Genomic DNA, 22513 nt, shown 5'->3' with positions numbered 1-22513 from the left:
CTTTCGTTGCTTGCGTTTAATTGATAGTTGCGGAATGTTATTCGAATACAAGTATTACACATGATGAACTTTGCCCACATTTCCCTTAATGCGATCTCATCTATCTTAATTTTACAATAACGTTAAGTATCAGAATGACTAATCTAACAGCTCTCAATGTTAGAGTTTTAAACTCGAAATATTATAGAACTTTCAAAAATAAAGAATTATTTTGAAGATTTATACTCAACTGAGTTCAGCTGATCAAAGATTTAAACATAATTAGGATAATTCATGAGAAATTTCCACATTACCAGATCTCTTTGCTAATTTGCTTGATTCAAATAGATAAATACAGTATATCTCTCCTTAGTATCTGCTAAACTTATAATTTGTACTAACGAATATTCATTATTTGGATCTGATAAAAGTAACCTGTATTGAGTACCAATAATGGTAATAAATTTCTTATGGATAGAATTCTTATGTGGCACAATTAAGATTTTGGATCTCAGATTAAACATGCACAATTATCTTTCCATTTTGAATTTCTTTCCTTCTTGGTCATCCCCTATATATACCAAAAATGCTTCATTTCTTCACTGCCAGTTTTCAAAAGCTTTGCTAGTTGATGTTCTTTTTCTCTGTTTTGATTTGCAGGTATGTAATATTCTCTCTTTATTCTCCAGTCTTTGAGAACTATGTTTTCTTTTGGCTCTTTGATGTAGTAATTTTGAGTTTGTGGTTTGGATATAATGTCTTTTATATTCTAGTTTTTACCAATCAGACAATAATCCAATGTTGTCTGATTAGTTGGTAACATGAAACAAATTCCTTTTCTCTGCAACTACTTTTTGTTCTGAGGAAATGATAAACATAAATTATTATATGATAGAATATAGGATTAAGATTAAGGTAGCTGTCAAGGCATTCTCTGGTGAAGCCTTGCATGCTCCATGCCTAAGGGTATTTTATCACTAATGTTATACTTATACATTTCAAAGTATACAGACTTTTCTGTGGAGTTTATTACACTTTTTTTATTTTTATAAAATATATTAATGTTACTTGTGATCATACAGACAAATATATGATATATGAGTCAAGGGTATACATTATGAAGTGTAAGAAATGTCTCACCCAAATTAAATTCCAAATTCCAAACACACCAGACAACATTTGAGAATCTTATTCGCATCATCAAATATGAAACCAAAGGGATGCAACCAAGTCAGTTCAATCCTTGCACCAAGTGGAGGTTACAACTCAAAAATCCACCATGAATGTGATAGAACTCATAAAGGTGAATTGAGACCTGTCTCTCTCTCTCTCAGCTCTAGTTTCATTATCATTCATCAATTTGAGGCTAATTACATGATCCAAGATTTCAATTCCCATTAGCACCCTTTACACATGACCAAAACTAATCAATTCCAATGTATCTCCTTCTTTTGTGGCTAAAGTGTATTACCAAGACATCAATATCTCATCCATTTTCTAGTTAAAAGATTACCAAAGCAGGTTATTCTTGACAATCAGTTTACCAGAGAAAATGACATGAATGTATATTTTTTGGGAAATGAATACATGCATATTAGGGTAGGGCAGTTAGATCACCACAATATCATTGCATATTGACAAGTAACGGACTAGAAAGAGAGCGTTGCGCTCCCTCACATAACTTCTGCACTCTTGTAATACGTATGTATTATAAGAGTGCGAGGTAGAATTGACTCTAAAATATCAGAGAAAGTCGGAAGGGAAAACACTAAATTAGATAGAGTAGTTTTTGTGTTTATCTGCAAAGTAAACAGTGTTCATTAATTTTTCTAAAGCTCTTAGATATTAATTCTGTCCCATTAGAGCAGCAGCAGCCATGTGCGACGTTAATTTTCTAATCCCAACTTCCCAAGTCAACTGTAAATTTGATGTCTATAAAAAACCAGAAGCATTGTTGTTTGTGTCATCATATCTCAGACTCATCAAAGCCTCATTATTGCTTTGAGAGAACAAGGAGCTAAGCACCTCTCTGAAATGCCAGGTGGTTCTTTTGCTCCGGCCGGCGTGGCCAAGGACCGAGCAGGGCAATACCAAGGCAGGCTCACCGCTTATGTCATCGTCGCCTGCATTGTTGCTGCCGTTGGTGGCTCACTTTTCGGTTATGACATCGGAATTTCAGGTACAAAGCCTCACATCTTTAGAATTTGTTGCTTTGATTCATGAGAACGTAATGATCCAATTCATAAAAGGTTTGTATTATGCCAAAGTTGAATGATTTATAATCATTTGGTTATGCAAGTCCATATTTTTATGATCATGGTCCTGAAGGAATAGATTGATGTATGTCAGAACTGTCACAAATTATTTGGTTTGATTGTAACTCGCTGTAAAATTCTGGTTTTTTGATTTGTGAATAGGTGGGGTTACATCAATGGATGGATTTCTGGAAAAGTTCTTCAAAACAGTTTACAAGAAGAAGAAGCTTGCTCATGAAAACAATTACTGCAAGTATGACAACCAAGGTCTTTCAGCATTTACATCTTCACTCTACCTTGCTGGTTTAGTCTCATCTCTAGTGGCTTCTCCTATCACAAGAAATTACGGGCGCCGCGCAAGTATAATCTGTGGAGGAATCAGTTTCATTGTTGGAGCAACTCTAAATGCTGCAGCTGAAAATATCCTAATGCTCATCTTTGGTCGGATCATGCTTGGTGTTGGTATCGGATTTGGCAATCAGGTATATCACACATTGCTTACCTTGAACTCTTTTTGAGTATATGTGACATTTTGTTGTTCAAACAAAGCTGATTTCCTTGTGTTCTTGAAGGCTATTCCACTATATCTATCGGAGATGGCACCAACTCATCTCCGAGGAGGAGTCAACATGATGTTTCAGTTAGCAACAACTCTAGGAATTTTCACAGCAAACATGATAAACTATGGAACTTCAAAGCTCGAACCATGGGGGTGGAGGCTCTCTCTAGGCCTGGCATTAGGACCTGCTCTAGTGATGACAGTGGGAGGAATGCTTCTTCCTGAGACGCCTAATAGCATGATCGAACGAGGATCTAAAGACAAAGGAAGAAAGCTTCTCGAGAGAATCCGAGGAACTCAAGATGTGAATGCAGAGTTTCAGGACATGGTAGATGCAAGTGAGTTTGCTAATTCCATAAAGAATCCATTCAGGAACATACTTCAGAGAAGGAACAGACCTCAGTTGGTTATGGCAATCTTCATGCCTACATTTCAGATCCTAACCGGGATAAATTCGATTCTCTTCTATGCTCCAGTACTTTTTCAAAGTATGGGATTTGGGGGAGACGCATCTCTCTACTCATCAGCCTTGACTGGAGGTGTTCTTTGCTTATCTACAGTGCTATCTATAGCAACAGTTGACAGACTGGGTAGGAGATTTTTACTCATTAGTGGTGGAATAGTAATGATCATCTGCCAGGTAAAATTTTCATTTCTCAACATAAGATGCATTCTAGTTACTGCTGTCACAGCCTGGATTCCTAAACAAGTTTTATATTCTTGAACATGAAACAGGTCATAGTGGCAATAATCTTGGGGGTGAAATTTGGTGAGAATCAAGAACTATCCAAAGGGTACTCAATATTGGTAGTGGCGGTGGTTTGCCTCTTCGTGGTGGCTTTCGGGTGGTCATGGGGGCCGCTCGGCTGGACAGTGCCGAGTGAGATATTCCCACTGGAAACCAGATCAGCTGGACAGAGCATCACAGTGGCTGTGAACCTTTTCTTCACATTCGTCATTGCACAATCTTTTCTTTCCATGCTATGCGCGTTCAAATTCGGGATCTTCCTGTTCTTTGCTGGGTGGATTACTGTCATGACCATCTTTGTTTTCATATTCCTACCTGAAACGAAGGGAGTTCCTATTGAGGAGATGATACTCCTCTGGAGAAGGCACTGGTTCTGGAAGAAGATAGTGCCAGAATATGCCGAAGAAGATAGCAGCATGCCAAACAATTCAACAGTGTAGAGATGTTGTAGTCTGTAGAGTGTAATGAATGTATGTCTTATAAAGCAAACCTCTTTACAAAATTCCAATTTCGGAAACACATTGAGCTCAATTGCCAAATAGTCAATCTAAGGAAATACATGAACTCAAGAGTTATTCATTTGATCAAAACTAGCAAGAAGCTGGTGGTACTTAAACTACATTCCCCTTTTTCTATGAAAACTGAACTCGAAGTTTCCTGCAAGCAGATCACTCTATCAAACTAGACTAAACTACATTCCCCCTTCTCTGCAAAAAAACTAGATTCGATGCTAATTGTCATTGAGATGACCAACTCATGTACTACATCTTCCCTCTTTGCTGCAAAAACTAGACTCAAAGCTCCTACATGCATGCCCCGACTACCTAGACTCCTATTCCAGTATAACCATGCCATGATCAACGATCACAGCTTCGCTCAAGACATTGCCAAGACTAAAAGGGATCTCTCCATAAGTACAGACCATCAAACAAAACAAACCACCACAATGTCAGCTTCTATCAACCAAAAACACATTTCCAAGGAGGGAACAAGTGCTCTAATAGATGTTATATGTAAAGCGAAATGATCAACAGCTCAACAGCAGCAATAATTACTAAAAATCTGAACTTGTATTCCAACAAACCTCAAAGCTACATTATTTCTAACCTCAAAGCCTTAACAAATAGCCCCAACTACTGAACACCTCTTCCAGATACAACTTCCCTAGCCATAGCCATGATCGAAGATCAAAGCTTCACTCAAGACATTGCCAAGACTAAAAGGGATCTCCATAAGTACAGACCATCAAACAAAACATACCACCACAATGTCAGCTTCTATCAGCAAGGAACACAATACTAAAAATCTAAACTTTTATTCCAATAAAACTCAATGCTACATTATTTTTAACCATAAGCAGTAGATAAACACAAAACAAACTCGAACCCTTACTCTATGATAACACATAGATACCCAGAGCAACACATTACTTCTCCTCCCTCACTCTTTAAACCATGCCCAACATTATCATGTCAGACATTATCATACTAAAGCACTATACAAAGTAAAACCATACTTCCCTAATCCATTTCCTTCTTTCGATTCGTAAACTAGTAACCTGCTATCACCATAACTTTTTGTTCACACTCGAATTGCCGCTATTCCTCTTGAAAAAATAAAGGAAGCAATTGAGCCAAATCGAACACATCACCATCAGCTACTGAATCCAATCCCTCCGCACTTTGCGCCTCCACCGTCCGATCAAACATTCCTGATGATCAGCTTTCCGGTCACACTTTCCGATAGGCCAAAGTGTTTCACACCAAATCGAGACGAAGCAGCCGGCGCAGATCGCTGGTCGCCGCACCGTTCTTAGCCAAAAAAGCCGGCAGCGGAACGGAGCTCGGCGGCGGAGAAGCATAATAAGCCCCCGATCCGGCGTAGATCGTATCCATCACCTTGAACTCTGCAACTTTGATCTGCTTCTGCACCGTCTCCGGGTCGGGTCCCAACCGGTCCGTGGATCCCAACACCAGATCCGGATCCGCACACTCCACGCTCCTCCTCGGCCTCCGATCGTCTCTCGCAGCAACAACTCCGACGACTCTCTGATCGTTCGTCACCGGATTCAAAGGCTCGCCGCGCCTGAGGATCTTCACCTGTCCCATCACCAGCTCCTTCCCCGGAACCTTCGCCACCACACGATCGCCGCAGTGATTCGATTGAACGCCGACCGGACTCCTCTTCCGGCGGCGAGATTGGGAGCCATTGGAGCTAGGATTAGAGAAATTGGGGCTCCAGCGCGTTGTTCCGGAGCGAGGGGTCAAAGTCAAGGCTAGGGCTTCGTGGCGGAAACGACCTCGAAGGCAGTCCTGTGATCGGAGAATCGCCGTTCCCATTTTGATCGGAGAAAAATGAAATCGGAAAATAATAAAATTTCTGGGATTTTTTTTTTTTTTGATCGTGGAAAATGCACCCAAATGGTTTTGCACTCTTTGCCTTATGCGAGTGTGTGTATTTATAGTTGAGGGTGTCAATGATTCACGTGACGGGGCGTGGGGTTATGCAACCGCCTTTGGCGCGTGAGTGGGGGTAAGATTCCTTTTTTGCGCCTTTGGGTTTTGGTTATTTACAAAGGGTATCCCTACAGTTGTCCTTTTCTTATGTGGTCGGTTTCTTGGAAATTGTCTATCTGTTGGGTAAAGTTGTAAATTTGAGGGAAATCGAGGGGCAAATGGTGTGTGATTTGGGACTTTAGTTGACGCGAAAGCGACTACCTGGCCACGTGTATAGAGGAGAGTGGAGGAGACGGTTGTTCTTATCGAAACGTGTCGTGTCGATAATTGAGTTTAGTACGGGCGGTTTTGGGATTGCAAACCGTATATACGGCCCAACGCCAACGGATTTCTTCCAGCCTAGGGAACAGTGGACTGATCCCTTAATTTTGCTTAACCTCCTAAACGGGTCACGCAACGCCGACCCATTTTATCAATTTAGCTAAGACGAAGTGTTATACACTTAGGGTGCTTCTAAATGTACCCAATAAATTGCTAGTTACACCCAACATTTTAATTTTTATCATATTTTTTCCTATTTTGTCCCTATGTCTATTTACACCCAGCAAGTCTTCTTCAAAAAATCAAACACAGGCACCCAACACCTCTCTCTCTCTTCCATTATCAGAAGTTTGTTTCAAGCACAATACAAAGATCAAGAGCAAACTATTTATTATGATTATTGTTTATAAATTTGACCTTAAAACTTCATATTAAATTGGAAAACAAAGAGATCGTGATTGAATTCTAGTAAAGAGCAATTGATTGAACCATTGAGGGTAAGTGTATAAAGAGAAGATAAATAAATGGTGTGAGAGAAGAACATTAGTGGAGAGGATCGGAAATCTGGGTTTATCCATTCTGGGTTCTTCCTATTGCTTTATCAAACCTGGGTTCATCATATTGCTCATTTCATGATTATTGTTTCTCCTTAATCGACTCAACTTATAATTATCTATCAAAGATTTTCATTGTGCTTCAAAGCTATACAGTTATTTTTGATATCAGAAGAACAATGAAGGCAAAAACCATCGAAGATCGGAGGATCGGAAAGTTCCTGAAAATGTCGAAGGCAAAAACTGCAGTTCTTAATTCATCTTTGTTTGTTTTTAGATAAGGGTAAAATTGGCAAAAACACTAATGCGGGGTACATTTAGTAATTAGCTGGGTACATTTAGCAATACCCTACACTTATATGTGCGCTCTATACGATATGTGTAGATATGCGTACTGTATTGAGTATCTTTTTATGTTTGAGCCGTAAAATTAAAAAAAAGATAATTTAAATGGATGTAAAATGATGAATCATAAGAGAATTAGCAAATTGGTCACAATGAGGAATGACTTGATTATTTTCTTGTGGATTAGGTTTGTTTAAGGAAGTGCATTAATGATTTAGAGACATTATGTCAAAAGTTAGTAAGACATTTACAATATATGAAATTTAAGAAAATCATCATGGACGTGTCGAGTTCGTATAGTTTATAATTTATGATAAGAGCATTGTATCACAAGTGATACATATAGATCATGTTAATGATATTATGATACATTGAAATTTAGAATATGTGTTACGATTGTCGGTGAATAATAAAATTATGTCATTTAAATCTTACAACTGTTGGTATACATCAATTCAAAAAGACTCGTGTATATACAACAAAAACCTAATGCAATTATAGCTTTTTATAACAATTTATGTAGAGATCATCATGCATATATATTATTGTCATCCAATACTAATCGAGCACATCATATTATGTGGATACACACTACCTACTAAAGATCATTAGCTTGCACATCGAAAAACCCGTTTTAATATGGAACATCATTCGCAGGCCTGCGGTCCTCCTCAGCACCCGATTAAGGAAGGGCCCTTCGGGAATTTCCACACAAAGTAAAATCCGTTAACAACCGGTAACGGAAGGGTGTTCACGGAATTTCGCAGTGCATAATATAACCGGTCACCACCCGTTAGGGAAGGGTGTTTCGGGAAATTCCTACGCAATGTAGAACCAAGTTAAACCCCCGGTAAGAGAAGGGTATTTCGGGGAATCTCCAATGCGAACTAAAACCCTCGGTCGTCGTCGAAGTCCCTCACTAAAATCTCAGTCCGTAAAACCCACATCTCATCTTTCGCTCCGACGATCTCTGAAGCTCTCACAGTCCTACTAGGAAAGGTAGCTCCGTCTTTGATTTATTCAATAGTCCAGTTCTTGATCTGGTAATCTAGAGTTCCAATTCGATCATTATATAGATTTATTGCACCTAGGTTAGTTCAATTTTCGTTATTTGGTTTAGATTTCGAATTTGTGTTAATTGTGGTTTGTGTATATTCGAGAACCAGATAAGGAAGATATGCCTTTGTATGATTGTATGCTTCTGGCGAAGCCCCATGTAAAGAAGGAGGCTCTGATGGACCTAGTTGCTAGAGTAAGCAAGCATGTTTTCCGAAGAAATGGGGTTATTAGAGAGATCAAGTCCTTCGGCAATGTGCATTTGGGATATGGTATTAAGAAGCTTGATGGGAGATTTTATAAGGTCTGTTTTTGCTTTCTCTGGTATCTTACAGTAAATTTTCCGGTGCTGTTAGGTTGATTGGTGTTAGGTAGTTAATATGTTTCGGGCCTTTCCAGTCGAAACGATAGGAGGGCAAACCTGTTAGCTTAATGCATTGCATTATGTGTTTAGTCTCATAAGGATAACCTTAAAGTTCAGTTTCTGCATCTTATATCCTAGTTTTTTTTTTTTTTTTTTGGTATACGAAAGTAAATCAAATACAGTACATTACAGACAATTGCCTCTCAGGCAACCAGTTCCTAAATTATCAAATTGAATACATCGGGTGACTCTTCTCGGAAGTTTGTTTTCCCATAATCTTTCTTCTGTGGTTTGGTGGCCTGTGCTTGCAATTGCATCTGCTGCAAAGTTTGCTTCTCTGTAAATGTGTTTAAAAGAGATGGTGCTGAAACCTTGTGCAATTTTCTTGATGTCTTGGACAATTTGCTGATTCCTCCCAAGGTGGACTGATCTTCTCATTAACTGCATCAATGACCATTTTTGAATCCCCTTCTACTTGGACGTCAGTATAACCTTTGGCTTTAGCGTTGAGTAGGCCGTCTTGTAAGGCAGTAGCTTCTGCTATTGGAACTGAAGTGATGCCCAGGTTTCTTGAACTTGCAAAAACTGGGTTCCCTTCTGAATTTCTGAGAATTACTCCTGAAGCAGCAGAGGTGTTTTCATCTTATATCCTAGTTGTCTTTAGTCAACAGGTAATACGCGAGGCCTTGAAACTAGAGACAGAGCCCATTTAGGCATACTTCTTTGCATTTTAGTCTTTAAGGTTGCAATGCTGAGTTTTAGCACTTTTGGTTTTTTACTTTTTCGTTGGTTGATGTTATTTGCAATGTAGGCTAGAACCTACAAGTGGCAAATTCAGTGGACATGATCTACTTTGTTTGCTTTATGTGGATAAAAGTAGACACTCATGTATAACATATTATTTTGGTTTTACAATCTAATCCTGTAAGTTTTGAGATATCTGTCTTTGCTCAAATTGCTTAGCACTGAATAAGAAATTGGAATCCCTTGTATTCTGCTTCATGAATCATATTATCATTGAAGAATTTTGAGTATCAACATCACTTATTGAGTAGTCTGCATTGGTATGATGCGTGACCTTTAGAAGATAGATCTGACAAAACTGTTCAAAGAGTCGATATTGTGTAAGAATTTTGAAATTCATACATAAAAGATTTGTTTTGAGGCTCGGGAGTCCTTAACGTATCATCTTTTTGGAACAGAAACAAGTGGTAAGAAATTCTAGGATTGACTATTATATTAGTTCTTTTGATGGGTAAGACTTCAATCATTCTCATGATACAAGTTTGATGAGAAGGTTCGGGAATCAGTTGTGTTCCATACTAATTTAGCTATCCAAAGTTCCTCTAAGATAGCTATAGCATAATGAAATGAGACTTGTGTGTTAAAGGGTTTAAGTTGGAAATGAAATCGGAATTGTTATCCGGTCCATAGATTTGGTTGGAAGTATGTGAAATGTTCATGCAGCAATACAATCTATAAACTTTTCAGCATTTGTAGTGTTCTTTTTGTCTCTGTAACTATCTCCATTCTTATCTAGTTGGTATTGAATTACAAGTTCTCATCTCCTGTTGACCTGATAAGAATCTATCACTGAATCAATGCTGCGTATGGTATAGGGTCAACTGATGCAGATGACAATGATGGCTACACCTAACATGAACAAGGAGCTGCATTACCTGAACAAGGAAGATCGGTTGCTACGCTGGCTCTTGGTTAAACACCGAGACACACAGTATGGCATGGAATTTATTAGTGAAGTGGATAGCAGAAATGAACTTAACCAATATCGTTGGGAAAGCATACTTGATGTCACCGGAAGAAATGATGACGATGATGATGATGATGATACTGACGACGAGGACGAGGAGTCTGACGACGACATTGATGAAAATGAGTCTGACCAGGAAGGAAGGCTGATTGATGGGTGATGAATGTCGAGGATTGAAATTTCTTTCTGTTTGTCATAAAGTTCTGTGGCAGCAACTGTTGTGAACTATGTTGGGTGAATCTCATCAACGTTTTAGGTGCTGTGGGCTTTCAATTTTCATGTCCTTGCCTGCGTGGTGCAGCTAAATTCTTTTTATTTTTTATCATAGCTTCTATCCAAGATGAAATATAAAATGTTTTCAGTTCATTTTTGCATTTCTTGGACTTGTGAGATCTAAAATGATGCATGTCGAAGTGACTTAGAATTGAACTGAAAGAATGTACCTGTTTCTCAAGCAAAAAGTGTGCAGATATGAGATATGGAGAGGAACCAAGTCACTAATATTGTTTAACCTGGTTCAACCAAGAAAAATGTGCTACAACTCTTTCTAATGGAAACAATTATTTTCAAGTCGAGTTGTAATTATTTTCAAGTCGAGTTGTGTTTACCACTTGGATTAACATCTAATGGTGACTGAAGCATAATCCTGTATCATTTAGTGAACACATGACGATTTTCGTCACAAATTTTAAAAACAGTTTTAGATATTTCAGAGGCAATTTCAGGTATTTTTAGAAGCACCTGAGAGCAGAACACTATGACAAATCTTCTTTTCTATACAAAATTACAAAACTACGACACAAAACCTAATAACTCGGTTGTTTATCTTTTTAAAAAATGAAAATAGCAAATATATGCCTCGTATCAAAATAATAATAATAATAATAATAATAATGGGTTCGTTAGGTGACGTGGCAAGAGGTGGGACCCTTGAAAGAGCCTGTTAACGGCTTGGTTTTCGATACGAACGAAGGGAGAGGGAGAAACCAAAAATAGGGAGGGAAGGAAATGGAAAAGATAGCAAATAGAGAGCAGCAAAAAGAGGAGGCAATGTCGTCTCTCTCTCTCTCGTCTCTCCTCTCTTTCTCCAAATCCGTCATCGTCATCGTCCTGGAAGGAACCTAGCTCGCTCCGACCAAGATTAAGAAGAAGAAGCTCTTAAAAAGCTTTCTTTCTTTGACGATGGCGGAGACGCCGGCGACGTCGCATCACAGGAGGTCCTTGTCCGACTTCGGGGCCGTTTCGTTGGGCGGGTTCTTCGGAGGCGGAGAGGATCATAAAGGAGGAGGAGGCGGCGGAGGAAACGGCGGAGGAGGAGGAGCCGGAGCGTCGACGTTTGAGTATTTCGGTTGGGTGTATCATTTGGGGATCAACTCCATCGGACATGAGTACTGTCATCTAAGGTTTCTCTTCATCCGAGGCAAGTATGTCGAGATGTACAAGCGTGATCCTCATGAAAACCCCGGAATTGTAAGAATATCACTCATTCATGAATTGTTAGATATTGTCCGGAAGTTTGATCGGTAATGTAGTATTGTTTTGGTGCTAGAAACCGATTAGGAGGGGCGTTGTTGGACCTACGCTGATGCTAGAGGAGGTCGGGCGCCGAAAAGTGTACTATGGGGTATTTTGGCATTGTTTCCACTTCAAGCATTTCCGTTCTTCATCTAATGTTGTTGATGATTTGACATATGCAGCTCTGTTTAATTCGGTTTGGTTTTGTTACCGTAGGATGTATATGTTCTGCGGTTTTACAATCGATTGGATGAATCAAAGAAGGGGGAAGTAAGTTCTAGTGCCAATTTATTAATTTGGTGGCTATGTTGTAATGTGATTACGTTTTTGTGTATGTGTTTGATTGTGGTTTTTCTCTTGCACTACGATATAAAGTGCATCTGATTTTGATTTTTAGAAGATATATTAGTATGTCCTCTGACTTTTGATATTGCACTTCTGAAGATTGCTTGCGCTACTGCTGGAGAAGCCCAGAAATGGCTGGAGGCGTTTGACCAATCTAAGCAACAGGTACATGATTGTTCTTACTAAACTTCGTGGCTAACTTGGTTCTGAAAAATAATAATAGTTGAGACCAGAGATTTTATAATGTACCCTTTCATTCTATAGTTTTGAAGGAATCAGTGTCTTGCATGATTCATCCAGGTCCATGTTATGCTTAATATAATGGAAATCTGTTTTTGACAGGCTGAGTACGAGCTGTTAAGAGGAGGTAGTGCCAGAAACAAACTGAGCATGGAAACGGAGTACGCTCATAATTCTTACATTGGTGATACATTTGCATTAGTTTTTCATACTAGCTGTATTTATTAGTCAATGCCATTATTTGTACATTTTCGGCTGGGAGTTGAATTATCATACTGTGCGTGGGGAGGAAATTCAAGTTCATCTATTTATTTCATTCAACTACCGCATTCCTTGTCCTCTTTTTTTTTTTCCTTTCAAAATGAAGTTCTGTTTCATGCTAAGGTTGACTGAAAATATTTTATAATATGGAAGGATCAATCTCGATGTCCATCGACCTAGAGTGAGGCGCTATGCAAGTGGATTGAAAAGGCTTATAAAAATTGGGCAAGGTGAGGTGCTATGTCAATGGCTACTTTTTAAAAATCAATATGGACTTGACTCAGGGTAGCAAAGTGCAGTAATGATCGTTCACTTCACACTGCATACACGTGTAAATTTGGGACCTTATTCAATGTGATTTGCTATGTTGAATGTTACCTGCATCCTTAGTTTCTAACGCTTTTTCATACCCGGTTTTATCTATATTTTCTCACGCAACTCTGTCTGTATAGAATAAACTGCAGAAAAAGGAGCATCTGAATTCTATTTACTTATACAATTTGGAATTGAAACATGCATCCAATGCTATATCGTAAGACATATACTGTCTTTCTCTTACAGGACCAGAAGTCCTTTTAAGCCAATCCTCAAACCGTGCAAATGGTGGTCCAGATGGATATTTTGAGAGGGATGGTGGAGATGCAATTGAGACATATCAGTGGAAGTGTGTACGAACAATTAATGGTATTCTTCTTGCCCTTGTATTTTTATCACTTCCTTTTGGTGAACTCTTAAAATTGCTCTTGGTCATTCTTAACCACCCATGAAATCTTCTGATGTATCTCAATCATATTCCTTTTGATTTCAGGTGTTAGGATATTTGAAGATGTTGCTAACTCTGAGGTATCTCGTTGTATCTTTATACATGCATTTATGTGTGTTGAGTGCCTATCTGTTTGTTTTATACATGTGATATGAGGCATCAGACGCATAAATGTCTTTTCCGCCACTGTTATACTCATCTTTAAATTAATTGGTAGACGTTTACATCTCCTATAAAAAAAAAAGAACCAAACAAACTATCTGTATATTAGTTGAACTAGTTAGTACATGTTACTGACCCAGTGAATAGCTTCACCTCGCTGATTTTATTTAGATTTTATTCTTGGTAGAGTGGTAAAGGTGTTATTGTCAAGGCTGTTGGTGTTATCGAAGCAAGTGCAGATACTGCTTTCGAAGTGCTTTTAAACCTTGAGAAACATCAGAGATATGAGTAAGTTGTATTACATTTTATGTATTCTTCATTTATAGCTTTTGTGTCTCTAATAGATTTCTTTGCAGGTGGGATATGCTGACAGGAGACTTGGAGCTGCTAGATTCATACGATGGACACTACGATGTTGTCTATGGGACATTTGATCCCAGGTATCTTACTCGGTAATGATGTTAGACAAGAGTACCTCTTGCGTCTAACTCGACCCACCTACCCTTAATCCATTCCGCTTATTGTTATACCATCATTTCTCATCTCATGTTTTTGACATCCTATCTCATCCATTCAATGCTCGTCTTGCATTTGTTTTGCTTGTTTGCAGAGACCATCCTAATCCTTAGCATATTAAATTACAAGTTGGTTCTTATGGCAATTTTTAGTTTAGATTTCATAATAGGCAAACGGAAGGATTAAATCTGCCAATATTTATAAATTCCACTATAAAGTTTTATTGCTTAATCTCTGAATGCAAAGCATTTGTAAATGAAGAACTGATTTTCTTGAAATATTTATAAGTGAATGTTGAACAAACATATAGACTGAAAAAATATTTTGATTGTTTGATTTAGAAAAGAAAGTCCCTTAGCATGATATCATCCGAATCTGCTATGCCTATTCATATATACTGGAAAGCAATACTTTATTCAAGAGAAAATTTATGACACAAGAAAGTCAGTTCCTCATTCTATTTCTTTTGTCTTCATGAGGTTCTTATCAATTTCACTATGCTTTACAGGTGGCATTCCAAGCGGGATTTCATCTTTTCTAGACAATGGTTTCGTGGACAGGATGGAGCATATAGTAAGTGAATACATGTTTTGCAGCATTATCAATGATCTGCTTCTCATCATAAAGTAATCTTCAGTTTATCTATTTTGGTGGCCTATTGATGCTTGGTTCACTTGCTCCTATCCATCCTAATAACATATTAGTTTAAAGTTTTATGACTCTAAATAAATAAATAAGGGCATCTTGGTTCCCTTTTCTTCAGAGGATGAGTTATCATGACTCACGAGTAAGGAAAATATTTTTGACTAAGAAATAAAGTTAGAAAAGGGTGGATGCATCATATAGCTAGGTCCTTAGAATGTGAAATTTGCCTTCCAAATTGACAAACTTTGAATCCAAACTGTATGCTCGTTGAAGCAGATTCTAGTGCGGGTCAGAGAGCTACAGGTAGGAGGAGCTAGTTTTACAAATATGTAACGTGATGCAGTTAACAAAAGTCTCAAGTGACATTTTAACTTTTCTACTGGAGTTGCTTGAAGGGATATGCCATAATGGTTTAATTTGCGTTAGTAATTTGATAAATATTCTGTTGTATTCTTTATGCAGCAATTTTGCATTTCCCAGCTGTTCATAAGAAGAAGCCTCCAAGATCTGGATATCGTCGCACAAAAATAAATCGTAAGAGATTTCACTTTTATCCAAAAAAATTAAAAATTGATAACAATAGTTCAGCACAAAGAAAGTTTTGTTTATTGTAATTTTTGTTTTCCTATGCTATAATGAACTTCTGCTAACAATTCTTGTGAAAGGCTGTGTCTGACATGTCAGTTTAGTATCAATTAATTTCTGACTACTGTTTGGAATCTCAGCTCCTTCATCAAATTGATGTTCTTTTTGTGTTTTATTCTTATTGCAGCATCTACTTGGGAGATTAGAAATTTGAATTCATCCATGGGATCAGATAGTCCGAGATGTCTTGTGACGCAAATGTTGGAGATGAATTCTGCAGGCTGGGGCAGATGGAAGAAAAGTCACTGCTCAAAGTTTGAAAGGAGTGTACCTTATGCATTGTTGTGTCAAGTAGGAGGTCAGGAAGTTAATTATATGCTCTTCTAATAATATGTATTGACTTAATCATTTGGATTTCTAATTTGTGAGGTTATATGGTCCAACAATGAGGTAGATGTATGTTGTGCCCTTTCAGTTGTGTAGAGTGTAATTGTTAGAGGGTGAAACAATTAGTTGGCTCAAATAGTAAGAGCTTAAAGCTTTGGAATCTATGGTAATTAAGCACAACACCTAACATGGTCCCAAGTGTAAATCCTGCAATCGGAAGGTTGCTATTCATGTTGAATTAGTTGAGCTTTTTGGGGGGTGGAGAGGGGCGTACACATGAGAATGTGAGATCACTGAGATGAGGCTATATAATTGATTATAAAACGATTGTTGGTTCACATCCTTGTAGTTTATGATTGTTAGCAACACTAAACAAACAAAACTTGGCATAAATCAAGTTATAAAGACTCCATTAGATATACAAAGCTTCCCTTAAGCAAACATACTGTGAGAAATTGTCCGTTTAATGGGTTCCAAATCCAAATAACTAGAATAGATACAGTACTTCATATTTTGCAAAGGTAACAGTGTTTCCCTTTTGTATTTTCTTTTTCTTCCATTCAGGTATGAAGGAATACATTGGCGCAAATCCTGCACTCAAATGTGCATCTTCTACTACCTTTGTCCAATCAAAGCTATCACCAGTTTCAAATGCCGACTACAATGAGTCAGACGTGAAGGATGAGTTTTACGATGCAATCTCTACAGACTCTTCATCTTCAGACGATGAAGAAAGTGATGATGATGCACTTAACAACAAGGTTCTCCCTTCTCTTTTGTTTGAAACTGAGTTGGTGTTACAATTTAATGTAGCTCAGGTTTGCTTAGCACCTTTTGTCTTATTTAGATGTTAATACCCTCCCCATGTGTTTCTCAGGAAGCAAAACTGAAACTGAAGAAAACTTCAGGTATGCTACTTGTGACATACTCATGTAGTTAAAGACTGGTTTGAATTGTTTTCCCATATTCATACATTATCAGTGATGTTAATACTCATTCTGTATACAGCTACAGATGCTAATAAGGAACTGGATTCTGAAGTGGCTCCTATCACGATTGATCTGAGCCAGTTCCCTTGTTCGTGTCCGAAAGGGAAGGATGATGCTGACACGAACTGCTGGTCAACTCCAAGCGGCAAGGGATTTATGATTAGAGGAAAGAACTACCTAAAGGACAATTCCAAGGTTAGTTTTTCATAGTTCTTTGTGGGTCCTCTGAATTTATGACTTTCGGTCCTCTTCTTCTGGTCATTGCTTAATTCCTATTTTCAGGTCACCGGAGGAGAACCCCTTCTTAATCTCATAGGAACAGATTGGTTCAAAGTTGATAAAGCCATGGATAATATTGCACTTCATCCCAGATGTCTTGTTCAGGTACAGGTTAACTTTTGATGTTCAAAATGTTCCCCTTTTGAAAAATTACATCACTGCCTGATGGTTTGGAAGCCTTTTTTGTTGCATATTGATAGTACAACTGCAGAAAGCATTACCAAGTCTTCCCTTTCATAGATTTTTAAGATTGTGTGTTTGAAAGCTTAGTTATGGAACATTTAAGCTTCTGAATGTTACCTTGTTCCTGTGCCTAAGTGTATTTGTCTTGATTTTCAGTCAGAAGCTGGAAAGAAGCTTCCATTCGTACTTGTCATCAATCTCCAGGTACATGTCTGAATGCCTTCAGATCAAATCATATTTTTTCTCTGGTATGAGGGAGATTACTTGGCCCAATCTTGTCCTACTTTATATATTTAAGAAATACAATACTAAGGTTTGACGAGGAAAAAAAATTGAAAACAAAAAAAGCTCATAAATCCACCTTTTGTTCATGTGGGGTACCACTATTATATAGTCATTAAAGATGACCGTCATTTCCTGTTATTTCATATTTTCATGGTTGTCCACATTTACAGTTTTGTTTATACAACTACTTGTCATTTGAAGGATTACAATCATTTCCAAGACGAGTAAAAATGTGCTTAAATCTTGTTAATTATCAAGGGACAAGGAGAATAGTATCTTATATTAATGGGTGAAAAAAGAAAGAATTTCTGAAACAGTAAGGTCACTGCTGAGATTGTCACTGCTGAGATTTAATTATTCTATCTCTGGTTTTTGGTTCATGATGCTGGTGTAGAGAATATTGAGAGACATACAATGGCTATATAATATTTGGTTTTTCTATTCAGGTTCCCGCAAAGCCAAACTATAGTTTGGTACTTTACTATGCTGCTGATAGACCTCCAAAGCCAGATTCGCTGTTTTCTAAATTTGTGGATGGGAATGACATGTTTCGCAACACAAGATTCAAGTTGATTCCCAGTATTGTTGAGGCATGTTGTGCTTGAAACTCATACATATCCAAATTCCTAGAGGCAATTATGTTGTTTTCATTGGATGAAAAACTGTAGCTAATCGTGAATTAATTGTACAGGGATATTGGATGGTCAAGCGTGCTGTTGGAACCAAAGCTTGCCTGCTGGGAAAAGCTGTGACTTGCAAATATCTCAGACAAGACAATTTCTTAGAGGTAATTATATTATTTCTATCAGAACTCCTAATATTTGGTGCATTCCAGGGTGCTTATACCATCCCAAACACTTGTGTTGATAAACTTTGCTTCTTCTAATTTAATGAAACGATTTACCGGATAATTCTCATTGTTCAGATTGATGTTGACATTGGATCATCATCTGTGGCAAGGAGTGTCATCGGACTTGTCTTAGGATATGTCACGAGCATAGTTGTTGATCTTGCAATTTTGATAGAGGTTTGCGTCTTTCTGATTCTTACATTGTTGAAATTTACTGCTCCTTGTATCAAATTTTTGGTATGCTGTCTTTGATGAACCTTTGGTTATCACGTCCTTCAGTATAAGTTTTGTATTATACTGTCTCTGTGACTGCAGCCTTCAGGTTGTGTGCCACTATCAGCCAGTCTTCACTACACATGTTTTACTTGGCCTTTACAAATACCTAACTGCTAATAAATTTGCAGGCAAGGGAGGAGGAAGAGTTGCCAGAGTACATTCTTGGGACTGTTCGACTAAATCGTTTGAAGCTCGAGTCTGCTGTTCATCTGGAGGAGGCTGCTGTTCATCAGGAGGAGGAATGACGTTATCTCATCGTCCTTGTTCAATTTTCGACCCCATCAGAGCTATTGATGGCTTCATGAGGGGTTCTCTTTTTGGCATTTTTCAGTTTTCGATAAGAGATTCGCCGGGGTTTTGTTTTCAATGTAGACTAAAATATTTAATTAAGCAGCTAAATGGCCAAAAGGGCCAAAATCGAACAGTTTTACAGAGTAATGCAGGATGGAAAGCCCACATATTTTCTTTTGCTTCCACTTGAATTCTCTATCCACATTCAGTTGGCAGATTCCAGGACCAAACATGAGCGCCTGGAACTTAGAATGTTTAAGTTAGGACAGGGTACAGCAGCGTAGAATAATTACGTCCTAATCGGCTATATCAGTGTGTATGTGACTGAAAAACTATAGTAACGTTTATACATAGAAATTGTAGACTTGTGTAATCAAATCATATATCATTACAGTCATTGACATCCAAAAAAAAACAACAACAACAATCAAGTATCGCATCACATTCAGATCTTTCCCGGCATTGCTTGCCAACTCTAAAACTTCGGCAGAATAAACTTTAGCAGTCGCTCCCACTCTCTCGTTAGCTATGGTTCTTTGCTTAAGGGGTCAAAGCGGTCCCTTGGAATGTCAAGAAGGGTCAAAGCAGCCCCTTGGCGAGTCAAGACGGCCCACTAGCAGCCCTAAGCGGGTCGCCGCAGTCCATTGGCGGGTCTAGCCGGTCCCAACTCAGATTCAAAGTAGGTTTACGCAAGTCTTGATGGCCCTAGGTGGGTCAAAGCGCCCCCTCGGCGGCCCTAAGTGGGTCCCAGCAGCCCCTTAGCGGCTTTAGGCGGCCTCTAAAAGGGTCTAGGTGGTTCCTAAGAGGGTTTAGACGGTCCCTAAGCGGGTCTAGGTGGTCCCTACGTGGGTCTAGGAGGGCCAAGGCGGTCTCTTGGAATGTCAAGGCGGGTCAAAGTGGCCCTTAGGCATGTTAAGGCGGTCAAGGCGGGTCAAAATGGCCCCTTGGCATGTCAAGGTGGTTAAGACGGTCCCTTGGCAGGTCAAGACGGGTCAAAGTGGTCCCTTGGCATGTCAAGGCGGGTCAAAGCAGCTTCTTGGCGGGTCAAGACAGCCCACTAGCGGCCCTAGGCAGGTCTCGGAAGCCCCTTGGCGGGTCTAGGCTACCCCTAAGTGGGTCTAGGCAGTCCTTACGCGGGTTCTAAGCAGGTCTAAGCAGGTTAAGGCGCCCCTTGGAGGCCCTAAGTGGGTCTCGACAGCCCATTAGCGGCCTCTAAGCGGGTCTAAGGGTTCCTAAGAAGGTTTAGGCGGTCCCTAAGCGGGTCTAGGTGGTCCCTACGTGGGTCTAGGAGGGCCAAGGCGGTCCCTTGGCATGTCAAGGTGGGTCAAAGCGGCCCCTTGGCTTGTCAAAGCGGGTCAAGGCGTTTAAGGCAGTCCCTTGGCGGGTCAAGGCGTGTCAAAGCGGCTTTCGGAGGGTCTATGCAGCCCCTTGGCGAGTCTAGGCTAAACCTAAGCTGGTCTAGGAGGTCCCTACGTGGGTTTTAAGCAGGTCTAGGCAGGTCTTGACGGCCCTACGTGGGTCAAGGCGCCCCCTAGGCGACCTCTAAGCGGGTCTAGTTGGTCCCTAATTGGGTCTGGGTGGTCCTTAAGCGAGTCTAGGTGGTCCATACGTTGGTATAGGAGGGCCAAGGCCGTCCGTTAGCATGTCAAGGCAGGTCAAAATGGCGCTTTGGCATGTCAAGGTAGTCCTTTGGCAAGTCAAGGCGGGTCAAAGCGGCCCCTTCACGACCCTCGGCGGGTCAAGACGGCCCACTAGCTGCCCTAAGCGGGTCTCGGCAGCCCCTTGGCTGGTCTAGTCTACCCCTAAGCGGGTCTAAGTGGTCTCTACGCGGGTTCTAAGTAGGTCTAGGAAGCTCTTGACAGCCCTATGCGGGTGAAGGCGCCCCTCGACTGCCCTAAGTGGGTCTCGGTAGCCCCTTAGCAGCCCTAGGTGGGTCAAAGCGGTCCCTTGTCTTGTTAAGGTGGATCAAAACGGTTAAGGCGGTCCCTTGGCAGGTCAAGACGGGTCAAAGTGGCCCCTTGGCATGTTAAGGTGGTCCCTTGGCAGGTGAATGCAGGTCAAAGCGGGTCAAAGCGGCCTCTTGGCCGACCTCGGCGGGTCTAGGCTAAACCTAAGCAGGTCAAGGTGGCCCACTAGCGACCTTAGGCGGGTCTAGGCTAAACCTAAGCAGGTCTAGGTGGTCCTTACACGAGTTCTAAGTAGGTCTAGGCAGGTTAAGGCGCCCCTTCGACGGCTCTAAGTGGGTCTCGGTAGCCCCTTAGCGGCCCTAGGCGGCCTCTAAGTGGGATTAGGTGGTCTATGAGCAGGTCTAGGCAGTCCCTAAGGGGGTCTAGGCGGTCCCTAACGGGTCTAGGTGGTCCCTACGTGGGTCTAGGAGGGCCAAGACGGGTCAAAGCGGCCCCTTGTCTTGTTAAGGTGGATCAAGGCGGTCCCTTGGTAGGTGAAGGCAGGTCATGGCGGTTCCTTAGCAGGTCAAGGCAGGTCAAAACGACCCCTTAGCGACCCTTGGCGGGTCAAGGCGACCCTTAGTGGGTCTAGGCTAAACCTAAGCGGGTTCTAAGTAGGTTTAGACATGTCTTGACTACCCTAGGCAGGTCAAGGCACCCCCCTCGGCGGCCCTAAGTGGGTCTTGGCATCCCCTTAGCTGCTATAGGCGACCTCTAAGTGGGTCTAGGTGGTTCATAAGTGGGTTTAGGCGGTACCTAAGCGGATTTGGGTGTTCCCTACGTGGGTCTAGGAAGGCCATGGCGGTCCCTTAGCATGTTAAGACGGATTAAAGTGGCCCCTTGGCTTGTCAAGGTAGGTCAAGACGGTCCCTTGGCCGGTCAAGCCAGGTCAAATCGGCACTTGGCATTTCAAGGCGGTTAAGACGGCCCCTCGGCATGTCAAGGCGGTCCTTTGGCAGGTCAAGGCGGGTCAAAGCGGCCCTTTGGCGACCCTCGGCGGGTCAAGCCGGGTCAAAGTGGCCCCTTAGTGGACCTCGGCAGATCTCGGCAGCCCCTTGGCGGGTCTAGACGGTCCTAACGTAGGTACTAAGCAGGTCTAGGGGGGTCAAAGTGGGTTTAGGCGGTCCCTAAGCGGGTTCCTACGTGAGTGTAGGAGGGCTAAGGCGGTCTAATAGCATGTTAAGGTGGGTGAAAGCGGCCCCTTGGCTTGTCAAGGTGGGTCAAGGCGGTCCCCTAGCAGGTCAAGGCAGGTTAAAGCGGCCTCTTGGCATGTCAAGGCGGTAAAAGCGGTCCCTTGGTAGGTCAAGGAGGGTCAAAGCGCTCATGGCGGCCTTTCAACGTGTCTAGGCAGTCCCTAAGTGGGTCTATGCGGTCCCAACGCAGGTTCTAAGCAGGCAGGTCTTGACTGCCGTAGGCGGGTAAGACTATAAGAGAGAAAAATCTTACTCATGATTACCGAAGCAGGGAATAGGAAAGGGTTACCGAAGCAGTAAGACTGTAAGAGAGAAAACACCTTACTCATGATTACCGACATTTAATGCCTGGATTTGCTTAGTTTTACTTGTTCCCGATGATTCCAAATGCTTT

At 40.6% G+C, this 22513-nt stretch overlaps 3 protein-coding genes across 4 annotated transcripts; all 3 read left to right on the top strand.

The window, feature by feature from the left end:
* Nucleotides 1–1962: 1962 nt before the first annotated feature.
* Nucleotides 1963–4103, top strand: LOC101293336 (sugar transport protein 7-like). The gene is made up of 4 exons (XM_004287177.1): nt 1963–2158; nt 2397–2716; nt 2807–3433; nt 3529–4103. The coding sequence occupies exons 1-4, from the start codon at nt 2014–2016 to the stop codon at nt 3979–3981; spliced, it is 1545 nt and encodes a 514-aa protein (XP_004287225.1). The 5' UTR covers nt 1963–2013; the 3' UTR covers nt 3982–4103.
* A 3982-nt stretch (nt 4104–8085) lies between these two features.
* LOC101292827 lies at nt 8086–10976 on the top strand. Of its 2 annotated transcripts, none has more exons than XM_004287175.1 (3): nt 8086–8260; nt 8384–8577; nt 10257–10976. In XM_004287175.1, the coding sequence occupies exons 2-3, from the start codon at nt 8395–8397 to the stop codon at nt 10566–10568; spliced, it is 495 nt and encodes a 164-aa protein (XP_004287223.1). In that variant the 5' UTR covers nt 8086–8260; nt 8384–8394; the 3' UTR covers nt 10569–10976. The 2 variants fall into 2 exon arrangements, with proteins under 2 accessions (XP_004287223.1, XP_004287224.1); XM_004287176.1 differs by having other exon boundaries at nt 8136–8216.
* Nucleotides 10977–11461: 485 nt separating this feature from the next.
* LOC101292535 lies at nt 11462–19314 on the top strand. Its single transcript, XM_004287174.1, has 22 exons — nt 11462–11878; nt 11958–12032; nt 12140–12193; nt 12368–12433; nt 12611–12669; nt 12923–12999; nt 13331–13453; nt 13578–13612; nt 13882–13982; nt 14051–14134; nt 14719–14783; nt 15318–15389; nt 15628–15798; nt 16392–16588; nt 16705–16735; nt 16836–17011; nt 17099–17200; nt 17435–17482; nt 18010–18153; nt 18255–18350; nt 18489–18590; nt 18818–19314. The coding sequence occupies exons 1-22, from the start codon at nt 11591–11593 to the stop codon at nt 18932–18934; spliced, it is 2283 nt and encodes a 760-aa protein (XP_004287222.1). The 5' UTR covers nt 11462–11590; the 3' UTR covers nt 18935–19314.
* The last annotated feature ends 3199 nt before the right edge of the window (nt 19315–22513 follow it).

The sequence above is a fragment of the Fragaria vesca genome, linkage group LG1, assembly GCF_000184155.1.
Source record: "Fragaria vesca subsp. vesca linkage group LG1, FraVesHawaii_1.0, whole genome shotgun sequence".
NCBI lineage: Eukaryota > Viridiplantae > Streptophyta > Magnoliopsida > Rosales > Rosaceae > Fragaria > Fragaria vesca.
This window is presented reverse-complemented; position numbering and strand designations above follow the sequence as displayed.